The 19,401-nt window shown below is 42.8% G+C and overlaps 1 protein-coding gene across 2 annotated transcripts in view; it reads right to left on the bottom strand.

The window, feature by feature from the left end:
* poc1b (POC1 centriolar protein B) overlaps nt 1-19,401 on the bottom strand; it is a 121,335-nt gene that overhangs the window by 3,228 nt on the left and 98,706 nt on the right. Inside the window, exon 11 of one of the 2 annotated variants that reach the window (XM_070550226.1) lies at nt 4,922-5,176. In XM_070550226.1, coding sequence (XP_070406327.1) covers nt 4,922-5,176 — 255 coding nt within the window. Of the gene's footprint in view, nt 1-4,921; nt 5,177-17,574; nt 18,228-19,401 lie in introns of those variants that run through there. The other variant, XM_070550227.1, reaches the window with a different exon arrangement.

Below are 19,401 nucleotides of genomic sequence, written 5' to 3'. Positions count from 1 at the left end.
GATGGTGTCAGCCCCAGAGTACTGAAGGCCTGTGTAGAACAGCTCTGTGGGATTCTGCAGCACCTCTTCAACCTCAGCCTGGCCCAGGAGAAGGTTCCAGTCCTGTGGAAGACATCCTGCCTTGTTCCAGTTCCAAAGAAAACTCGCCCATCAGTCAATGACGACTACAGACCGGTTGCCCTGACATCCCACATCATGAAGGTCCTGGAGAGACTCCTGTTGGTCTACCTGAATAAGCAAACTAGAACATATCAGGACCCGCCACAGTTTGCTTATCACCATGGAGTTGGAGTTGAAGATGCCATCATCCAGCTGCTTCAACCAATCCACTGTCATCTGGACAAAGCAGGCAGCACTGAGGGTCATGTTCTTTGATTTCTCCAGTGCATTTAACACAATCCAGCCTGATGTACTTTGCCAGAAACTCCAGAAGACACAGGTGGGGGCCTCAACTATCACCTGGATTAAAGACTACCTGACAAACAGACCACAGTTTGTGAGGCTGAAGAACTGCACATCAAACCAGGCGATCAGTAACATTGGAGCACCACAGGGGACTGTACTCTCACCATTCCTTTTCACCCTGTACACCTCAGACTTCCAGTACAAATCAGAGACCTGTCATCTACAGAAATACTCAGATGACTCTGCAGTTGTCGGGTGTATCAGAGATGGACAGGAAGCTGAGTACAGAGAGCTGGTGGAGCGCTTTGTGGCATGGTGTGGAAACAATCATCTGACCTTGAACGTGAACAAAACAAAGGAGATGATTTTAGACTTCAGAAGAAACAGGGTGGAGTCAAACACTGTTTCCATCATGGGAGAAGAAGTGGAGGTGGTTGAGGAATACAAATACCTTGGAGTTCACCTGGACAACAGACTGGACTGGAGAAAGAACAGCGAAGCTGTTTACAAGAAGGGACACAGCAGACTGCACTTCTTGAGGACGCTTAGGTCCTTCAATGTCTGTAGCAAGATGCTGCAGATCTTCTACAAGTCTGTTGTTGAGAGTGTAATCTCTTCAGCCATCGTCTGTTGGGGTAGCAGCATCAGAAGCAGGGACCTGAAAAGGCTCAACAGCCTAATAAAAAAGACTGGTTCTGTTCTGGGGACGACTGTGGAACCACTGGAGGAGATAATGCAAAGAAGGATTCTCTAGAGAATCAAGAAAATGATGGACAACCCTGAGCATTATCTTCACAAGACTGTCCGACAACGGAAGAGTGTCTTCAGTCAGAGGCTTCTTCAGTTTCGCTGCAACACTGACCGCTACTGGAGATCCTTCCTGCCAACAACCATTGTAATATACAATAACTCTTTGATGACTTGATTATTATTATTCTGAGCTACTGCAGCAATCAATTTCCCTCTGGGATTAATTAAGTATTTTTGAATTGAATTGATTTGAATTGAGTTGGTGACACCTGTTTTACAGAATTCTATCAACTCGCACCCCTTTCTAGGCAAACAAAAGACATCTTTGGTTGCAAGCTGTCAGAAAAAGAAGTGATTGGAATGAGCAGATAATAAAAAATGCTTAAATCATCAGCTATCATTTCATATCAATTAAGCCTTGGCTAACAACAAGCTAATCAGCACTGTAGGATTTATAAACTCAATTATTTTATAATATGAAAAATGTGTTAAGTTACCTTTGTTCACTTTTGTTCATTTGTGTTGCTAAACCTGTAGAAATTAGATTAACGTGATTAAAAAACATAGCACGCATAATGTGGCTGTAATTAATTAATCTAAATTAACATGATAATTTGACGCCCCTTATTAAAATACACTGACATCTCTAGCCAACTACAACGCAACCACAAGATAATAGCAAAAACTAATGGAAACCCGAGAAAGCCGGATTTTGCCTTTGCGCATTCATGAGTAGTTTCTGCTCGTTAAGCAACAATAGACAGCTACAGTTTATAAGGCTGAACTGCCCATATTTCAATCAGAAATGACAAAGCTTCTCGAATGAGAAGCAAAATGTCCTCGAGAAACGAAAGAAGTCCAGTTGCCTTCATTCATACCCTTTTGGATCACCTTGACCGGGATGAGTGAGAACCTTCAGCAGCAAGAGGCCTATAAAACCTGAAAGTAAGCTATCTAAAAGAAAAAAGAAAAAAAAAAGATAAAAGAAATATCTGGAGACAATGGCACAAATAAAGGAATTTAGGTAGTATGGTCATTTTAATGGTGTTAAACCCCCACTAGGGCTGGGTGATATGGCAAAAATAGAATATCACGATTTTTCCAATATTTTATCACGATTTCGATTTTATCACGATTTTTTTATCCATGAATAGCATAACTTCAATTGCGTATTAAAGAAGAGAAACATTGAATAAATAAACATTTATTCATATTAGGGATAATCAACACAGTGCTAACACACATATTTTAAACTCACACCAGAGATGATAAAAGCCCTGAGAGAAACAATTACAAAAATCAGTTTTTCTCGTTTTTCAAGTAACTTAACATAAATTAAAATCGTAAACATATTTAAAGTGCAAACATGTCAATTGCAAACGTATTGTGCAAACATTAACTTGTTCAAAATACTATGTAGCTCCCAGTTGCTCATGTAGTGGATAGTTAAGCTCAAATACGGCTCTGATGTGCGGCTGGACCAGAGATCGCTTGTGGTAGCAAAAAACTGCGCATTCTGAATATTTTCTGCAACAAGTCTCTAAATAAAGTAAAATTTTCCAGTGCAGATTGGAGACAACCCATAGAAGCACTGATCTGATGTCATTTCAGAGAAAAATAGAACAGGTTAGATGCACCTAATAAATAAAATTACTAACATAAACTCAGGAATCTTTCTTTGCTTCACTGTTCTGGTGCTGAAAATATCACTAATGCGGATCAAAGGAGATACACAGATAAATGCACCTCTTATTATTTGGAAACTACATTTACTGCAGCTGGCAGAGGCAGAGATTGTTTCTATTGATACACGGAATTTACAGAATCATTTTAAATTGTAATAGGGGAAGACTGCAGGAGGGAGCGGTAAAATACAGGGGTCCCAGCAAAAACAAGAAACTACGAGTCTGATGAAACCCGGCCCGCTGGTTTTCCATCAGGCAGTCACGGGGCAGCTCCATCAACCCAGTGACCGAGCTCAGTCCGGTACCGACACCGGCTCGGCAGAGGGTGGACGAGCCGAGGCGGCGTCGTGCTCTGCTTAAGAAGCGGTGTTATTTTCCTGCTTCAGAAGAAGCGTCCAATGTGTTTTTACGCTTTCTCCGAGACATGTCACGTCGCTAAGTTGTTAGCGCCGCGCGCTAAGGAAACCCTGCGTTCCTCTTCGGAACGAAAACCTCGTTGTCGCTCAGCCGCGGCGAAGCCATGTTTGTTCACACACAAGTGAAAACAAGCGGGGGCACTAATATATTACTATGACTCACTCTGATTGGTTGAGGGTCAAACAAAGGCGTGTCATTCGCCTGGGGTAAGTTTCCTTTTCATTCAGAGGCAGAAATTCAACAGCAGAGCTGTGAATCGTGATAAAACAGTCTCTCAAAAATGACAGACCGTCAGATGTGTAGATCGTAAAACGGTCTAAAATCGTCATATCGCCCAGCCCTAACCCCCACCCTCCCTGGAATCGAGCCAGTGGACTGTCCCTCCAAAATTGATACAGGCATCATTTCACTCTTCTGAATGCTAACCATATAGCCAGAGATCTGTCCAAATGTACCAAGAACAGTCAACAGGTTGGGAATATTGAAAAGAGGAATTGGAACATACAAAAGCATATTGTCGGCATAAAGAGAAAACAATTTAACATTTAAAAGTCCTAAAATTACTAGTTTTGGTTTGTATCTGTTTACATTTCACATTTTAACAGGCCTTAACACGTAAACCTTTATTATCAAAGTACATGTGTATGGAGCTAGGATTGGGACAATATTCCATGTAACTTGTACCGAGCTTTGTAACTTGTAACATGTTTTGTAACTGTAACTTTTGTTTTGTAGCATATAATCCACGTGTTGTAACATAACTTTTGTTTTGTAACACATAACTTTTGTTTTGTGGCATGTAATTCTCATTTTGTAACATTGTAAAATTTTGGTACATAACATGAAACTTTATTTTGTAACAAGCAGAAAAAAAATATATGTACAAGTTTAACAAGTTTAACTCTCAAAAACACATCTCAGTCTACAGTTACAAAACTTAAATCTATGTGTTACAAAACATTTTATCCCATTTCTAGCTTCCTTTCCCAAAGAACCAATGACAGGCTTTGTCTGACCAGCCAATCATGAGTCTTGGGTTCCTGTCCAATCAAGGCAAGAGGGCAGAGGTCTGTTGTACTGCTCACAATCAAACTTCATTACATTCTCATTCTTTACCAGTAGGTGGCAATTTTTATAGAATTAGACTGATGTAAATGAAGAACTTGCATTTTGAACTGAATTAGAGCAGGATTTCATATCCGAGACACATGATTGGCTGATAAGACAATGTCTGTCATTGGTTCTTTGGGAAGGAAGCTAGTATTGGGACAACATATTTTGTACACGTAGACTTGAATTTTTTAACTGTAGACTGGGATGTGTGTTTTGAAGGTTGTGATTTGAAACTTGTACATAATTTTTTTCTGCAAGTTACAAAATGGAAGTTTCATGTTACGTACTGAAAGTTACATCTAAAAACAAAAGTTACGAAATGTGGCTATCATGCTACAAAAGTTATGTGCTACAAAATGCAAATTGCATGCAAAATGAAAGTTACAGTTACAAAACATGTTACAAAACTTGGTAAATGTCCCATGTAATATAGTTCCAATTCTAGCTCCATACATGTGCAGCTCCATCATAGCCATGTACAAGATGACGTGATTGTGAGGAGTTTTTTACTTCTTGTCAGAAGACATGTTATAGTTTAACTGGTTACTGACCTGAGTGAGAATATCCAGCTGCTGAACAATGTGTTGCAGTGTGAAGTCTAGACTGGATGGATGAGTAGAGAGGACTTCCAATGGGTGAGTGTGTGCCATCTCCTCTTCCTCTCTCCTTCCTTTCCCTTTACTGCTGATATCAGCTCCAGTCCGGTTCCCAGCAGCTGGATCTGCTGAGCTGGCACTTTCACCTCCTGTCCATCCCTCTACCCTTGAACTGGTGTAATGATGTACTGGGAGATCATTGAAGGAGGCCTGTGTGGTTGACAGTACATGCACCTGTTAATAACTGGAAATAAAAGCATGTGTAAAACTTTGGGATTTTAATGGACATGACACCATTCCCCATTAAAGGTACCCTAAGTAGGCAGCTTGCTTCAGTGCCTTGCTGGAAATGTTAAAAAATTTGAATGAACTAGAAAAGGTTTCAGATTTCTTTAAAAAAGTTTCTGTACTCTCACTTGCTCGCGTAAGCTGCTGCTTGGCCCTTCCCACGAGACGCGAAGCAGCAGGGGAGCAGCTGTCACCGACCGAGCACGAAGTCACACGAGTGACTTCGTCAGTAAACACAACAACAAGCAGGAGAAAATTACAACATGGCTCCAAAAGGTTTGTGTTTTATGTTCTGTCCATTTTATAAGCCAATACGGACCCAAAAAACAAAAGAGACCGCTAGCTAGGTGATAACTTCTCACGGGGTCACACAGTTAGTAACTTTTTTTTAAAGTAAAGCAACCGGAAGGCAGTACATTTCTTTATTCTGAAAATCTCAGGAAGTTTCGCTCCGTTTCCGCGTTTCCTGTCTTTCCTTCCCCAAAAATGTCGAACTTGACCCATTTCAGAGGCGTCGCACGTAGAAAATAGAACCAGCGCGTACTAGCTGCTCCTGAGACGCGGCCGACTCGCGCTGCTGACGGCTGCTGACGGCTCTGGTGGAAAAGGTTCTGTTGACCACAGCGGTTCCTATCAGCAGCTATGACGTGCTGCTGCAGTAACGTGCTGCTGACGGCTCCGGTGGAAAGAAGGGGTTGCAATAGCTTCAGTGATTTTAGACATTTTTTGTCAGATGTCCATATGGCGTACTGAAGAAGAATAAAAACATTTTCAAAGGCTTTAACTTGAACTTAAATAATGTTGATGTCAATTTTTGTGGTGATGGTTCTTTTTCTCTAAACTGATCGGCTATCAATTAGTTTCTTCTCCATATCCTACGGATGGAGCTCATCTTCATCATACATGTTTGGGTTTTGTCAAAATTTGTGGGTTTTTGTTCATCCCATTGAGAACTGACCACAAGTTCTCATTGGGGAAAGGTCTGGGGAGTTTCCTGGACCTTGACGCAACATGTTGATGTGGCTTAGTGCTCCATCATGCTGGAGAACACATTGTTCATCACCAAACTGTTGTTGGACGTATTGCTCTAGGAAGACGTTTCGGTACCATCCGTTATTCATGGTTGTTCTGATGCTTAACTGAATTACGCTCCCTTGGCTTTCTTAAATCATCCTGAAGCAACGCAACAACAGTTGAACCCCTCTCCCTAAAGTTCTTGGTATCTAGCTGGATGATTTAGGTGCAGATTTACTTTCAGCAGTATTCTTCAGATCCAAAGTGTTCAAATGAAGGCAACAGGACTTCTTTGGTTCCTTGAAGACATTTCACTTCACATTCGAGGAGCTTTGCCAATTCTAACTGGAATATGGGAGAGTCAAGGTTATAAGCTGTAGCTGTCTATTGTTATTTAACGTATCGAAACTACTCTGAGTACCCTGCCTCTCCATCCCCTGATGGTCTCTATTGAGAGGGAGCCGTTGTGTTGATTAGATATTAAATATGTTAAATAACAATAGACAGCTACAGTTTATAAGCTTGAAACCAAAATAAACCAAAGAAGTCCAGTTGCCTTCATTTGAACCCTTTGGCTTACCATGACCTGGATGACTGAGAACCTTCACCAGCATATTTTCCTGTAAAGACTTCTATTTGCAAAGAGATGACTGCACGTTTCCTTGAAGGTAACCATGGTTAATTTGCTGCGTTTCTTATATAGGAAACTTTTTACCCATTGGCTTAATGAATGATTAGGCGCTATATAAATAAACGGAACTAAATTGAATTAAGAGACAATGGCTAACATCAGTCACATATCACTGTGCTGTCAAAGTAGTGCAGACCTTGTGCCTCTTACAAATGTGCACAATGATGATGGAGGACAAGGGCGTCAGTTTGTTTTCAGAATTGCTGGGGACAATAACCATACACTTGAGTGGGGTTTAAAAATTGCTGGGGACAATAAAGTAGGCTAGCACAGGAGTCGGCAACCCGCGGCTCTGGAGCCGCATGCGGCTCCTCCATCCATCTGATGCGGCTCTCTGTGCTTGTAAAATAATGAATGGATATTTAAATAAAATATTTATATTTTACTGCATTAATTTTACATCTGTATGCCAATTCTAAATGTAAAGATTGTCTGCGTAAACCTGAACAGTTCCAACCCGGTCTTACTGTGAGACCGGGTTTACGGGTCACGCTTGTGCGTAATCATATGCGCTTCTGAGCTGCTTTCTGACCTTCCCCACCTACAAAGTTTAATTACAACAATCAAACGTGACAGAGCCTGGATTTGTATTCTGAACAGTCTAAACATGTTTTAAAAAGAAACGTGTGACAAAAGGGGCACCTGCTCAGTAAAACCACCAACAGGGTGAAAAATATCAAAATATTGTCGGCAGAGACGGGCTACAACTTCTGGATCCACTTTATATAAATCATTTTATTGATTATCGTCTTATGAAAGATAACTTTGATGTACACGAGTGACCAGGCGCGTTGCAAGCTTTTCAAAAATGTGGGGGATGTTGTCTGTGCCTAAAATAATTTCATGTTATTCATCTTGTTAGTTTAATTTCCATAATAGCGGAGCAGGTGCGAATTTTAGACGCGTCACGCATGTCTCCGTTTTAAACATGTTTAAACTGTTCAGAATACAAATCCAGGCCCTGTCTCGTTAGATTGGTGTAACTAAAGTTTGTACTGAATGAAACTTTACATTAAACCATGTTGAAAAGAAAAAGATCCGATTAAATCGTCTCCCCCTCATTTACAGTCACGGAGTACAACGCAGTGTGCATGGCTCTGGGGTTAATCAAGTTTAATTGTTTCTCTTTGCAACAATCTTCACAGGAAGGTAAAACAGTTAAATGGCAGGTTACAGATACTTCCATTTGACTGTTTATTTTGACGGATAAACTCAAGGATGCTGGTTGATTTCCTCCCACTGAAGCGGTCTGGAAACCCGGTCTCTCTGAGGGATGTGTCACTTGGAAAAATGTTATTTTTACGAAATTATGAAACTTTGGCTGAACAGCGCTTGTTCCCGTCTCTAATATGGAGACGCATGACGCATCCAGTCTGAGGCAGAATGGCCTCTTCAGCTCAGAAAGCACCTGTAGAGACATTTGATCACGCACAAAGTTTATGTGGAGCAGAAGCGGTCGGGCCACGGCAGGTGAAACGTTCCTAGCCTACATGAAGTGAAACTGTTTAATTGTAACATTAATATGTTACTGGTCTGGTTGGTTAGACCAGTGTTTGATGTGGAAAACACACACACACACACACACACACACACACACACACACACACACACACACACACACACACACACACACACACACACACACACACACACAATTTATTTATTTTTTTTTTTACCGTGTCCTGTCTGGCTGTGAAGCAAGCAGAATTGATGTCTGAATGCTGGTGACAAGCCTTACAGATTTATTCTCAGGTGGAGCATCAAAGCGTTTGCTTTTAATGTCACACCTGGTACTTAAAACTTTATTGTTATTGTTGTTGAATGCTTTGTAATTCCGACCAGACACGGAGACAGAGGTGAAAGAGAAAGGAAGAGAAAACGTGGAGAGAGAGGAGGAGGAGGAGGGGGAGGAGGGGTTCCACAAAAATAAACAATGAACAAGAGTCTGCTTCTAGACCTGCAGAAAAAGACAAAAAAAAAAAAAAACAAAAGGACACAAAAAAGGGACACAACAACAATACAACAAGATCTACCTATCACTGCGTCAACTTGATGAAAAAAAACAAAACAAAACAAAAAAAACAATATATATATATATTTATATATATATATAATCAACATTGCTTAACTGAAGAATCACGATAGTAAATCACAATGCATTAAGTGCCCCCCATAGTCTTAAGACATGTGTTGAACGTGCCCAAGCCCATACTTTTGAGAGCACCATGTGAGCATCTGTGTGTGTACACGCGCTTGTTTATTTAAGGTTTCTCTATAGGAGCGTCCAACAGAGTGTGTGAGGGACCACAGATCCGCCCCCCAAAGATGCGCAGGAGACGGGGGGGGGGGGGGGGGGGAGCTCCAAGTCCCAGACATCCAGGCGTTGCCCCAGAATGCAGGAACCCCAAGGAGACTGCAACCAGAAAGGCCCCCGCCCCCGTCGAGAGGCACAGAGGATCGCCCCGGGGGGCCACAACCAGCAGCCGGCAGAGTCCCTGGAGATATCAGCGGCAAGCCCACAGGCCCGCCCGCAGCCTCCCACCCCCTAGCCGGCCGAGCCCGGGACCCAGCGACCCGGGACCCAGGGGCGACCACCCCCGCCGGGGACCCAGCAGAGCCCAGGGACCCAGACCCCACCAGGCAGCCACCGGGATCTATCAGGCAGATGCCAAAATCTTAAACCCCCAGACACGGTTGCCACGAACACTCAGGCAGACCATGGCACAAGCCCCCACACCAGGTGTGGCAGGGGGAGGGGGGACAAAGATCTATATCATCAAGAGAAGTTCCAGGAGAGGGGAGGACCCAAAGGCCCCACCTGACATATACAGTCATACACAAACACAGTCACACACTCCCTCCCTCATGCTCACACAAGCACATACAACCCAAGACTTACAAAAATGCACGCCGGACACTCACTCATGCTCGCCATACACACCCTATTAAATCTGGTCCCGGTACTGATGCACATGGGGTACAACCATCACCGGTAACCAGAGTTTGACCCCTTTCTGCTGGGGTACTGATGAGCAGGCTCCCCCGCCCAACGCTGATCACAGCAACCCACCACCCCAGACCCCAACCAGACGGCCAGATCTCCCTCCTAGCCTCCAGCCCCAGGAAGCCTAGCAACAACAGAGGTGGCTAAGACCCCTAGTCTCCCTCCACCTGCTCCAATATAGTGTTGTGTGATCATGAGGTGTATTCCATGGCTGTGGTGAGTGGGCAGTGCGGGCATCATCCGGCATATTCCAGCTGATGCCACCGCACCACCCCACTTACACCCTCAGCCATCAGTGTCTAAGTGCGGTTTAAAATTGGAAGTGGGCACCGGCACTCGGGAGGAGGCTGAAATATCCCCCTGCCAAATGCCGTTGAATGTGCTCACTCCCAAGGCCCTAAGTGTGTGTTTGTGTGGAATGTCGTCAGTGGAAGTGTATAAGGTGCAAATAAAAATGGGGGGCAGGTTGCCACAGGAATGCGGAAATGGGGTCCATACCCGCACTCCCTGACTTGCCCACCCCCCAAGGTCCTATGTGTATGTTTGTGATGATGTGAGGGAGCAGGAGGAGAGAAATATGCGGGGATGGGGAGGAATGGCTGGTTGGGCTTAGCCCTCCAGGGAGCCAGCTCCCCTACTGGCCCCAATAGGCACCTCTGTTGTCAAACTGCCACCCAGGGCATGGAGACCCCAGGCCATCCTGCCAGGGCCCAAAGCAGCAGCATTACAGAGCCTCACGGAGTCCGAGGGCACCAACCCAGCCCCATCCCAGCAGAATATCTATGCCCACCCCTGCATTTGCACAACTTCCAGAATATATAAGACATGGGACATCCAGGTAAGGTTTGGTCCTCCCCGTCCTGGACCTCCCCCTCCCCTGTGATGGAACGGCAGAGGAGCCAAGGTCTACCTGATGCCCCCGAACCCTGGCCAGGCACTGCTGAGTGTTCCTGCCTTCTTCCCGGCAGTATACATGTCAGGACCCGACCCCCAAGGCCCCGCCCAGATCCCCACACGGGGCCGGCCACCCCCAAACCCCGAGCCCCCAGGCCCCCACCCAGACCCGCCCAGGGGTATTGCAGCCGCCAGGCAGTGACCCATGGCCGCCGCCAAGATCCTCAGGGGGCCCCACTCACAACCGCCAGCAGCCCACCCCCCGAGGCAACCCAAGCACCTCCAGAGGGGGGCAACAGCCCCCCAGTCCCAGACACCCCCAGTGAACCCACCTCCAGGGAACATCCGGATACTCCAAACTCAGACCCCACACCCCCCCACCCACACCATCCCGCAGGACAACATCAATGGCCTCCCACCCTCGCTATGTGATGGAACCGATCAAAGGAGCCCAGAGAGATTCATCTGAAGTGGAAGCAGAGGCTATATCAAGTGCAATATGATCTAACAAAAGATTTCTATACTGGTTGATGCAGAGAGTTTCTCTATTTTTCCAATTCAAGAGGATAGTTTTCTTAGCGATGCACATGGCAGTCAGAACCACGTGAACCAAAGATGTTGCAATCGGGACATCGTGCAGCTGTCCCAGTAAACAAAGAGAGGGGGAAGTTGGGATATGACATTTCAGACATTTTGACAGATCCTCACATACTCTACCCCAAAATTCCTGGACAGGTGGGCAGGACCACAGTGCATGAATGTAATTGTCCGGAATGTTGTTTGTGCAGTGTGTACAGGTGTCAGACGACACAAACCCCATCTTGAACATCCGATGACCTGTATAGTGTACTCTGTGTAGAAATTTGTACCGAATTAATTGTAAATTGGGGTGTCTGATCATTTTAAAAGTTTTTAAACAAGTTTGGGACCAGAAGCCCTGGTCAAAGCTAACTGATAGATCCACCTCCCATTTTTCAATAGGGATTGCAATTTTATCGTCTATTTTGGACAGTGTCTTATATACTTTAGACAGTAGTTTAGGGGGTTTGAGATTATAAAAGTCTAATACCCTTGGTGGTGTTTGTAATTCTATTTTATTGAGCTTAAATTTTTGTTTGACTACAGATTTAATTTGGTGATATTCTAAAAAGCTATTCTTATCCATTCCAAATTGGAAGACTATTTGATTAAATGGGATGAAGTCCAATCCTTCATATAAGTGTTCCAGGTATAGGATTCCTTTATTTTTCCAGTCCGGAAGGTTCATCATTTTGTTGTTTTGCAAAATGTCAGGATTGTTCCAGATAGGTGTGCGTCTGCATGGTACTAGTGAAGACTCTGTCATTTTAAGATACTCCCACCATGCTGTCAGAGAAGTGCTGATACTAATACTTTTAAAGCTTTCATGTTTTCTTATGCTTGAGCTAATAAATGGTAAGTCTGAAAGCTCTATCGTATTGCAAAGTGTCTGTTCTATATCTAACCAGGACTCATCTAATGGGTTATCTTGCAACCATCTTGGTATATATTGCAGCCTTTTGGCTAAGAAATAATAATAAAAGTTGGGTAAATCAAGTCCTCCTCTGTCTTTGGTCTTCTGAAGCGTTTTTAAGCTAATTCGTGGAGGTTTATCCTGCCAAAGGAATTTAGTAATTGAGGAGTCCAGAGATTTAAACCAGTCAGCTGGTGGCTTGTTTGGGATCATCGAGAATAAGTAATTTATTCTGGGTAAGACCATCATTTTAATTGTAGCAACTCTCCCCATGAGTGATATTGGTAAGGATTTCAATCTTGCAAGATCATCTTCCACTATCCTTAAAAGTGGGATGTAGTTTAGTTTGGTTAGATCTGCTAACTTGGGAGAGATATTAATTCCCAGGTATGTGATATTCCCTGACTCCAATTGTGTATTAAGCAAATTGACAAATGAGAAATTAATTGGTAGAACTGTGGATTTTAACCAGTTTATAGAGTAATCTGAAACTTTTGAAAAAGAGTTTATCAGTTCTATTGTTTTGGAGAGAGAGGACTGAGAATTCTGGAGAAAGAGTAAAACATCATCTGCATAAAGACTGATCTTATGTTCTATTTTATTACACTTTATCCCTTTAATGTCTGTTGTTTGCCTAATTGCTGCTGCTAGTGGTTCGATAAAGATAGCAAATAGTGAGGGGGAGAGTGGGCATCCCTGCCTGGTCCCCCTCTGAAGACAGAAGCTAGCTGATATTTGGTCGTTCGTCCTGACACGTGCTGTTGGTGAACTGTATAATGTTTGTAGCCAGTTTATGAAGAAGTTCCCAAAGCCAAACTTATGTAAAGTTGCAAATAAGAACTTCCAGTTAACTCTATCAAAAGCTTTTTCTGCATCTAGAGATAATATACTAGTTTCTATGTTTCTACTGTAAGATAAATCTATCAAATTAAGTAATCTACGTGAGTTTGTGGATGACTGTCTACCTTTAATGAAACCAGTTTGGTCAGGGTGTATTATGAAGGGGGTTACCTTCTCTAATCTTTTGGCCAGGGCTTTACAAATTATTTTGAGATCAACATTAATAAGAGAAATTGGGCGATAGCTGGTTGGAAATGCTGGGTCTTTGCCTGGTTTTAACAAGAGACTAATATTGGCTGAATTCATGTTCGGCTGTAATCTGCCGCTCTCTTAGATTTCCCTCACCATTCTGAAAAATGTTGGAGCCAGAATGATCCAGAATTCTTTGTAGAATTCTACTGGGAACCCGTCTGGACCTGGAGCTTTCCTATTAGTCATGGATTTAAGGGCTTCCTGGAGCTCCGCTGATGTTAGTGGCGAGTCCAGGACTGTAACTTGGCTGTCTGATAATTTAGGAAGTGTTATCCTGTCAAGGAACTCATTGATCTCATGATCTGATGGATTTATCTGTGGTGAGTACAACGTTTGGTAAAAGTCTCTGAAGGTGTTGTTTATTCTTTCAGGGTCATTAACTATATTCCCGGTTGAGTCTTTAACAGCAGATATGGTAGTTTTCTCTTTATTTATTTTTAATTGGCTAGCTAAGAATTTACCTGATTTATTACTATGTTCGAAGTTTTCTATTCGTAGTCTTTGTGCTAAAAATTGTGTCTTTTTGTCAATAATTCCATGAAGTTCTAATTTAGCTTTACGTAATTTGCTCATTGACTCTTATTCTGTGGATGCCTCTAAAGACTTGATGATTTCCTCTAACTCCTGAATACGTTTGTTTTCTGTTTTTTTCCTATGTGATGAGAAAGAGATTATTTTACCTCTCATCACTGCCTTTCCTGCCTCCCAAAGAATAGGTGCTGATGTTCCAGGCAGGTCATTATGTTCTAAATATAAAGCCCACTCCTTTTTAAAAAATCAATAAAACCTTCGTCTTTAAGCAGTGATGTATTAAACCTCCAGTTTTTGCTTGGTGGGATTGTCTTTTTACTTACCAGAGTTAAAGAAACCGGAGCATGGTCGCTGACAACTATGGGGTGTATCTCAGTGTCTGAAATTTCAGCCAACAATGAGCTGCTGACTAGAAAATAATCCAAACGTGAGTGAGAGTGATGGACGTGCGAAAAAAAAGTATACTCTCTACGGTTAGGATGAAGAGATCACCATGCATCACAAAGCCCATAATCACTCATGTACTGTTTAACTATATTAGTGGATTGCCAATTGCGCTGAGTCCCAGCTGTACTGAGCCTGTCTGTTAAGGAATTCATCCAAAAATTAAAATCACCTCCTAGTATAAGTGGACAGTCCAAGTGTTCGGAGAGTACAGAGAAAAAATTATGAAAGAATGGAGGGTCATCAATATTTGGACAGTATATGCTGACGATACATAAGCGTTGGTTCTGTACAGATATTTTTAACATTATAAATCTACCCTCTGGATCAGAAACTGTGTCCAATACTGTGAAATTGATGTTTTTGTGTATTAAAATAGCTACACCTCTTTGCCTAGAGTTATAGCAGGCAGAGAACATGCTGGGAAACTCAGGTGTTTTAAGTTCATCTGCGGATGTGGCAGATCTATGAGTCTCTTGTAACAATATTACGTCTGCTTGCACTCTCTTTAACTGATCAAAAATTTTTAATTTCTTCTCTATGGAGCCAGCCCCATGTACGTTCCATGAGACAAACCTTAGTGCACCCATAGATGTGTGTGTGAGTAGCTAAAATATGATGCCTTCATGTGAATAAGATGGAATAAGTATATAAATGTATAAATAGTATGTTAATAAATAACAGAAAAGTAAATAATAATAATAATAATAATAATAATAATAATAAAGATCCAACAGTGTTTGTGGTTGTATTATTTGACGCATAAATTATGATATTGTGCTGTGAATTTAATATATATATATATATATGTGTGTGTGTGTGTGTGTGTGTGCGTGCGCGCGTGTGTATGTATGCGTGTGTGTGCGTGTGTGCGCGTGTGTGTGTGTGTGTCGAGTCTGACGCAGTGTTGGAAAGTTGTGTGGTTGTGCCATACAGGTGTAAAGGTACAGAAGCAGGTAAAAAGGAAGGTAAAATACAGATATAGGTTAAAGAAAGATGAAAGAACTAAAAAGAAGAGGTGATGGGGTGTAAGGTGGTGATGGACAGGTGATCTTATCATCTACAAAACGGATTTAGCAGCTGTTTAATCCTGACGTGATCAAACCCAGTGAATCCTGATAAGAATAGTAAATGTCTGACCTGATGTTGGGCTAATACAGCCAGTCAGTCACTCCTCGCTCCTTGTAAAGTTTATTGTCCACATAAAGCTTATCCACCGCGATGACAGCTCTCTTCCCATCCTGGATAAACTTTTTACGCAGCGGAAAGAGGACCCGGCGTCTATCCAGAATTTCCTTCGGGAACTGATCATTCACGCTGAAATCTTTTCTTTTGAGCTCTCTTCCGTGACTTTTAACAAGATCTTTCTGCTTAAAATGTTCAAATTTAGTCACGATGGGACGAGGTCTTCTGCTGTCCACTCGTCTAGCTCCAAGGCGATGTACCCGGTGAAATGTGATGTTTTTTATTGTTTCTTCTGGAATCTTCATTTCTGTCTGGAGAAAGTTTTTTATCGTTTGCTCGCAGTTCTCCGCACCTCCCGCCTGCTCCGGCAGACCTGCGAACACCAAATTATCCCTCATGCTGCGGGCCTGAAGGTCCAAAACCGTCTCCTTTAGAGTTTTGTTGTCCTGGGTGATCCGCATCATTCTCTCTTCCAGGGAAGAAACGGACTCCCGCAGAGACGCGTTCTCAGCAGCGAGCCGCTCAACCTGCTCCTGGCTGAACTCCAGAGATGTTCGGAGGTTCTGAAACTCCTGGTGAAGAACCTCGAGCAGATGAAGTCGCCCCTCAAATCCCAGAAGCCGTTTATCTATAGAATCTAATAATTCTAATATGTCCTTACGGGGAGATGAGGCCTCAGGCGAATCCTGAGGACGGCTCCTCTTGGTCCCAGCAGGTGCTTCAGCCTCAGCTGCTGATTTCTTCGGACCCATGACGAATAACTAAAAAACTTCGTCAATATAATTTAACAAACTTTCTGAATTTTCTTCACTTACCTCCAGATTGAGTGAGTTATACTTACCAGATTATTTTTTGCGTTGTCAGTAAATAAATTAGGCGAAAATGTGTCTTAATTGTTTGTGGATGTTTGTTAACGAGCTGCCATCAGCTTCAAACGCTGCCGTGTATCCGGTGATCGGCCGTCAGCGCATGCGCATGCATGCACACACACACCAATTAAAATAATGCTGATAGCGTGGACTAGAAGACAGGTGATGTTTATCAGGCTGCTGTAAAATGTAATCTCCATCCACATCCAGACAGAATTATCCTCTATTCTGTCTCTATTTGCTCTGCTCTTGTCTGGGCTGATGTAGCTGATGGTGTGCGCAGCGCGCCTAACTAGCGGCTGATTAACATTTTACGCATTTGGAGAGGTGGGCTGGATGCTTTGCTTTTACTGGAAGATGGTCCACTTAACGCACGGTTGTAGACTACATATTAATGACAAATGAATGAAAATTAAATTGGGAGTTTTTACTTCATATTTTAGAAATTAAAATGACGGGGAAAACATTTATGACTTCTTTTTAAACAACATTTTCTAGCGCGACCTGCCTGCTTCACTTAAGTCACTGCTTATTAAGGTCCGTCCAGAATGACCGTGCCTCACCCAAAAATGAAAACCTGGCGCCACGCCTGTTATAAACCTCTGCAAATTGTTGTTCTTCACTTGATCAAACTCAGACTTTGTACAGCTAATGTCAAGATGTAAAATTATGAATTCAGTCGAGCTCTTCCGTCCCTCCCTCTCCTGCTCTCCTGGAAACCCGACATTGGCTGTGAGAAGCAGAGGTGAAGAAGGAGATGAGGCAAACAGAGTGAGTGCGACGTAAAGAAACCAGACTGGCGTGGAGGTGAGCAAAACAGCTGGAAAAGTGTGGGTGTTGCCCATGCGAGCGACCAGTACCGGCTGCTGTCACCTGTTGTGAGCAGCTCTCTGCTGTCTGAGGGTAGGCCCTGCCCACAACGCTGCGGCTGCTGCGGTGTTTTCTTTACTATGGGAAATGGGTAATAATGGCTCTTTGATGGGAACAGGTTGCCGACCCCTGGTATAAGATCTGAGCTGGTAAAACAAAAATCCTCATCAGCAGGCTTTTTTGAAAGTGGGGGGGGGGGGGGGGGGACACAGCTGCCAATCACAAATTTTGCCGGGGACATGTCCCCGGCGTCCCCGGTTAAAATGACGCCTATGATGGAGGATATTTCACACCTCATTTTAATCTTCATTTTACTTTTACTTAAAAAAAAAGAGTGCACCAGGAAATAAAAGTAATTTTTCTTTCATGAAGGAAAACAAGTTTAACCAGGGACATACAATATTCTACTTTATTACAGAAGAGATGACTAACACGCTAGCTTCACAACTTTAATGATGGCGTCTCTAAAGCTGGTCCAGAAGTGCTAAAAAAAAACCAAACTTTCTCAATATTTACAGGAAAATATACCAGTTTGGAAAATAATAATTAGTTAGTTATACACATCCCATTAAAAGACATGAATACAATCACTACCGTAATTTCCGGACTATAGAGCGCACCTCAATATAAGCCGCACCGGGCTAAAAGCCGCAGATATCTACTGAATTGAAAACGTAGTTTAACTGAACGTAACTGAACTGATCAGTATCAAACAAAACAGAAAAGTTATTGATTAGTTTATTCATCGTCCTCCTGCGCTCTAAAACCACTGAAGTCCTCTTCTTCAGTGTTGGAGTTGAACAGCCTCAGAAGAGCTTCGTCACACACATTTTCTGTGGCAATGTCAGTGTCGCTCTCCGTGTTGCTGTCATCATCCCGGGGTGAAGCTGAGAAAACAAGCAGCGCCGTTTTACTGTGAAAAAAATCCTCCTGGGCGCTTTCCGTAGCACTCCTTTAACCATTCCTTCATTAGACTTTCTAGCATCCATCCTTTCTGGTTGACTAAAGCCGCACCTCATTATAAGCTGCATGGTTCAAAGCGTGGGAAAAAAGTAGCGGCTTGTACTCCGGAAAATACGGTAACTCAAGAGATCTAAAGATTTTTTAACTACTTCATCAAATACAATTTAAAATCTATTAGAGCCACAATGATGTTGACATGACAACCTGCAAATAAGAAAAAATAACTTTTAGGTTTTAGGTTGAGCAAAGTATTCATATTTACACATGCATCCCTGGACTAAGCACTTCTCAGAGCTAATGTTGCTAGATTATGGAAAAAAGTCAACTATTTTGGTGAATATTGACATTTTAATAATTTACCGCACTGAGTTAGGAAATAACTGCAATGATCTTTCTCCCGGGGAGAACACAGTAAGACCAGCAACGTGACTTTTCAAAATGAGAGCATCAAGTTACACCCCAAACATACAGGAAGCATTAATCTGCAGGAAGTACTAAATTACAGATTATAATCTCTGCTAAAATTATCAAAATTTTCCATTCTTAGTTGTATTTCTGAATGATGCAGAGTGCAAAGTATACAAAGTTCACATTTTATGGAGACTGCAGTTATCAAAATACATAATTTCAAAGATTCAAAGATTCAAAGATTCAAAGTCATTTATTGTCATATTCTCCACATGTGCAGGACATACAGAGAAATGAAATTCAGTTTCAGCACACACAATTCAAAGATCAGACATACGTGGGTAAGACACATAACAAGAATTGGTGACTGCGGTCATTCGCAACATGAGTCGCGCTACCTTAATAGATAGATGAAAAGGGTGTTACATGAGGGAAGTTCAGGGAGGGAGAAAAAAAGGCATTAACAGGATTACACCAGCAGGGTGTAGCACTCCAATGCAAAAAAACACCCAACATGTAAGCAACAAACGTCACAGTTCACAACATGAGACCCGGTAGGTAGGGGGGAGGGGCTGGGATCCTGGTTCCTCAGCGGGGGGCGGCCTGTGTGGCGCTCAACCAGCTGGCTCTGCAGGTAGGAGGGAGGTCATGGGGAAGCACAGAGAGTAGTGAGTCCTTAGCTTGATGACC

This window comes from Nothobranchius furzeri, chromosome 4 (genome assembly GCF_043380555.1).
Source record: "Nothobranchius furzeri strain GRZ-AD chromosome 4, NfurGRZ-RIMD1, whole genome shotgun sequence".
Taxonomy (NCBI): domain Eukaryota; kingdom Metazoa; phylum Chordata; class Actinopteri; order Cyprinodontiformes; family Nothobranchiidae; genus Nothobranchius; species Nothobranchius furzeri.
Note: the sequence above shows the minus strand (reverse complement) of the source record. Positions and strands in the feature narration are given on the sequence as shown.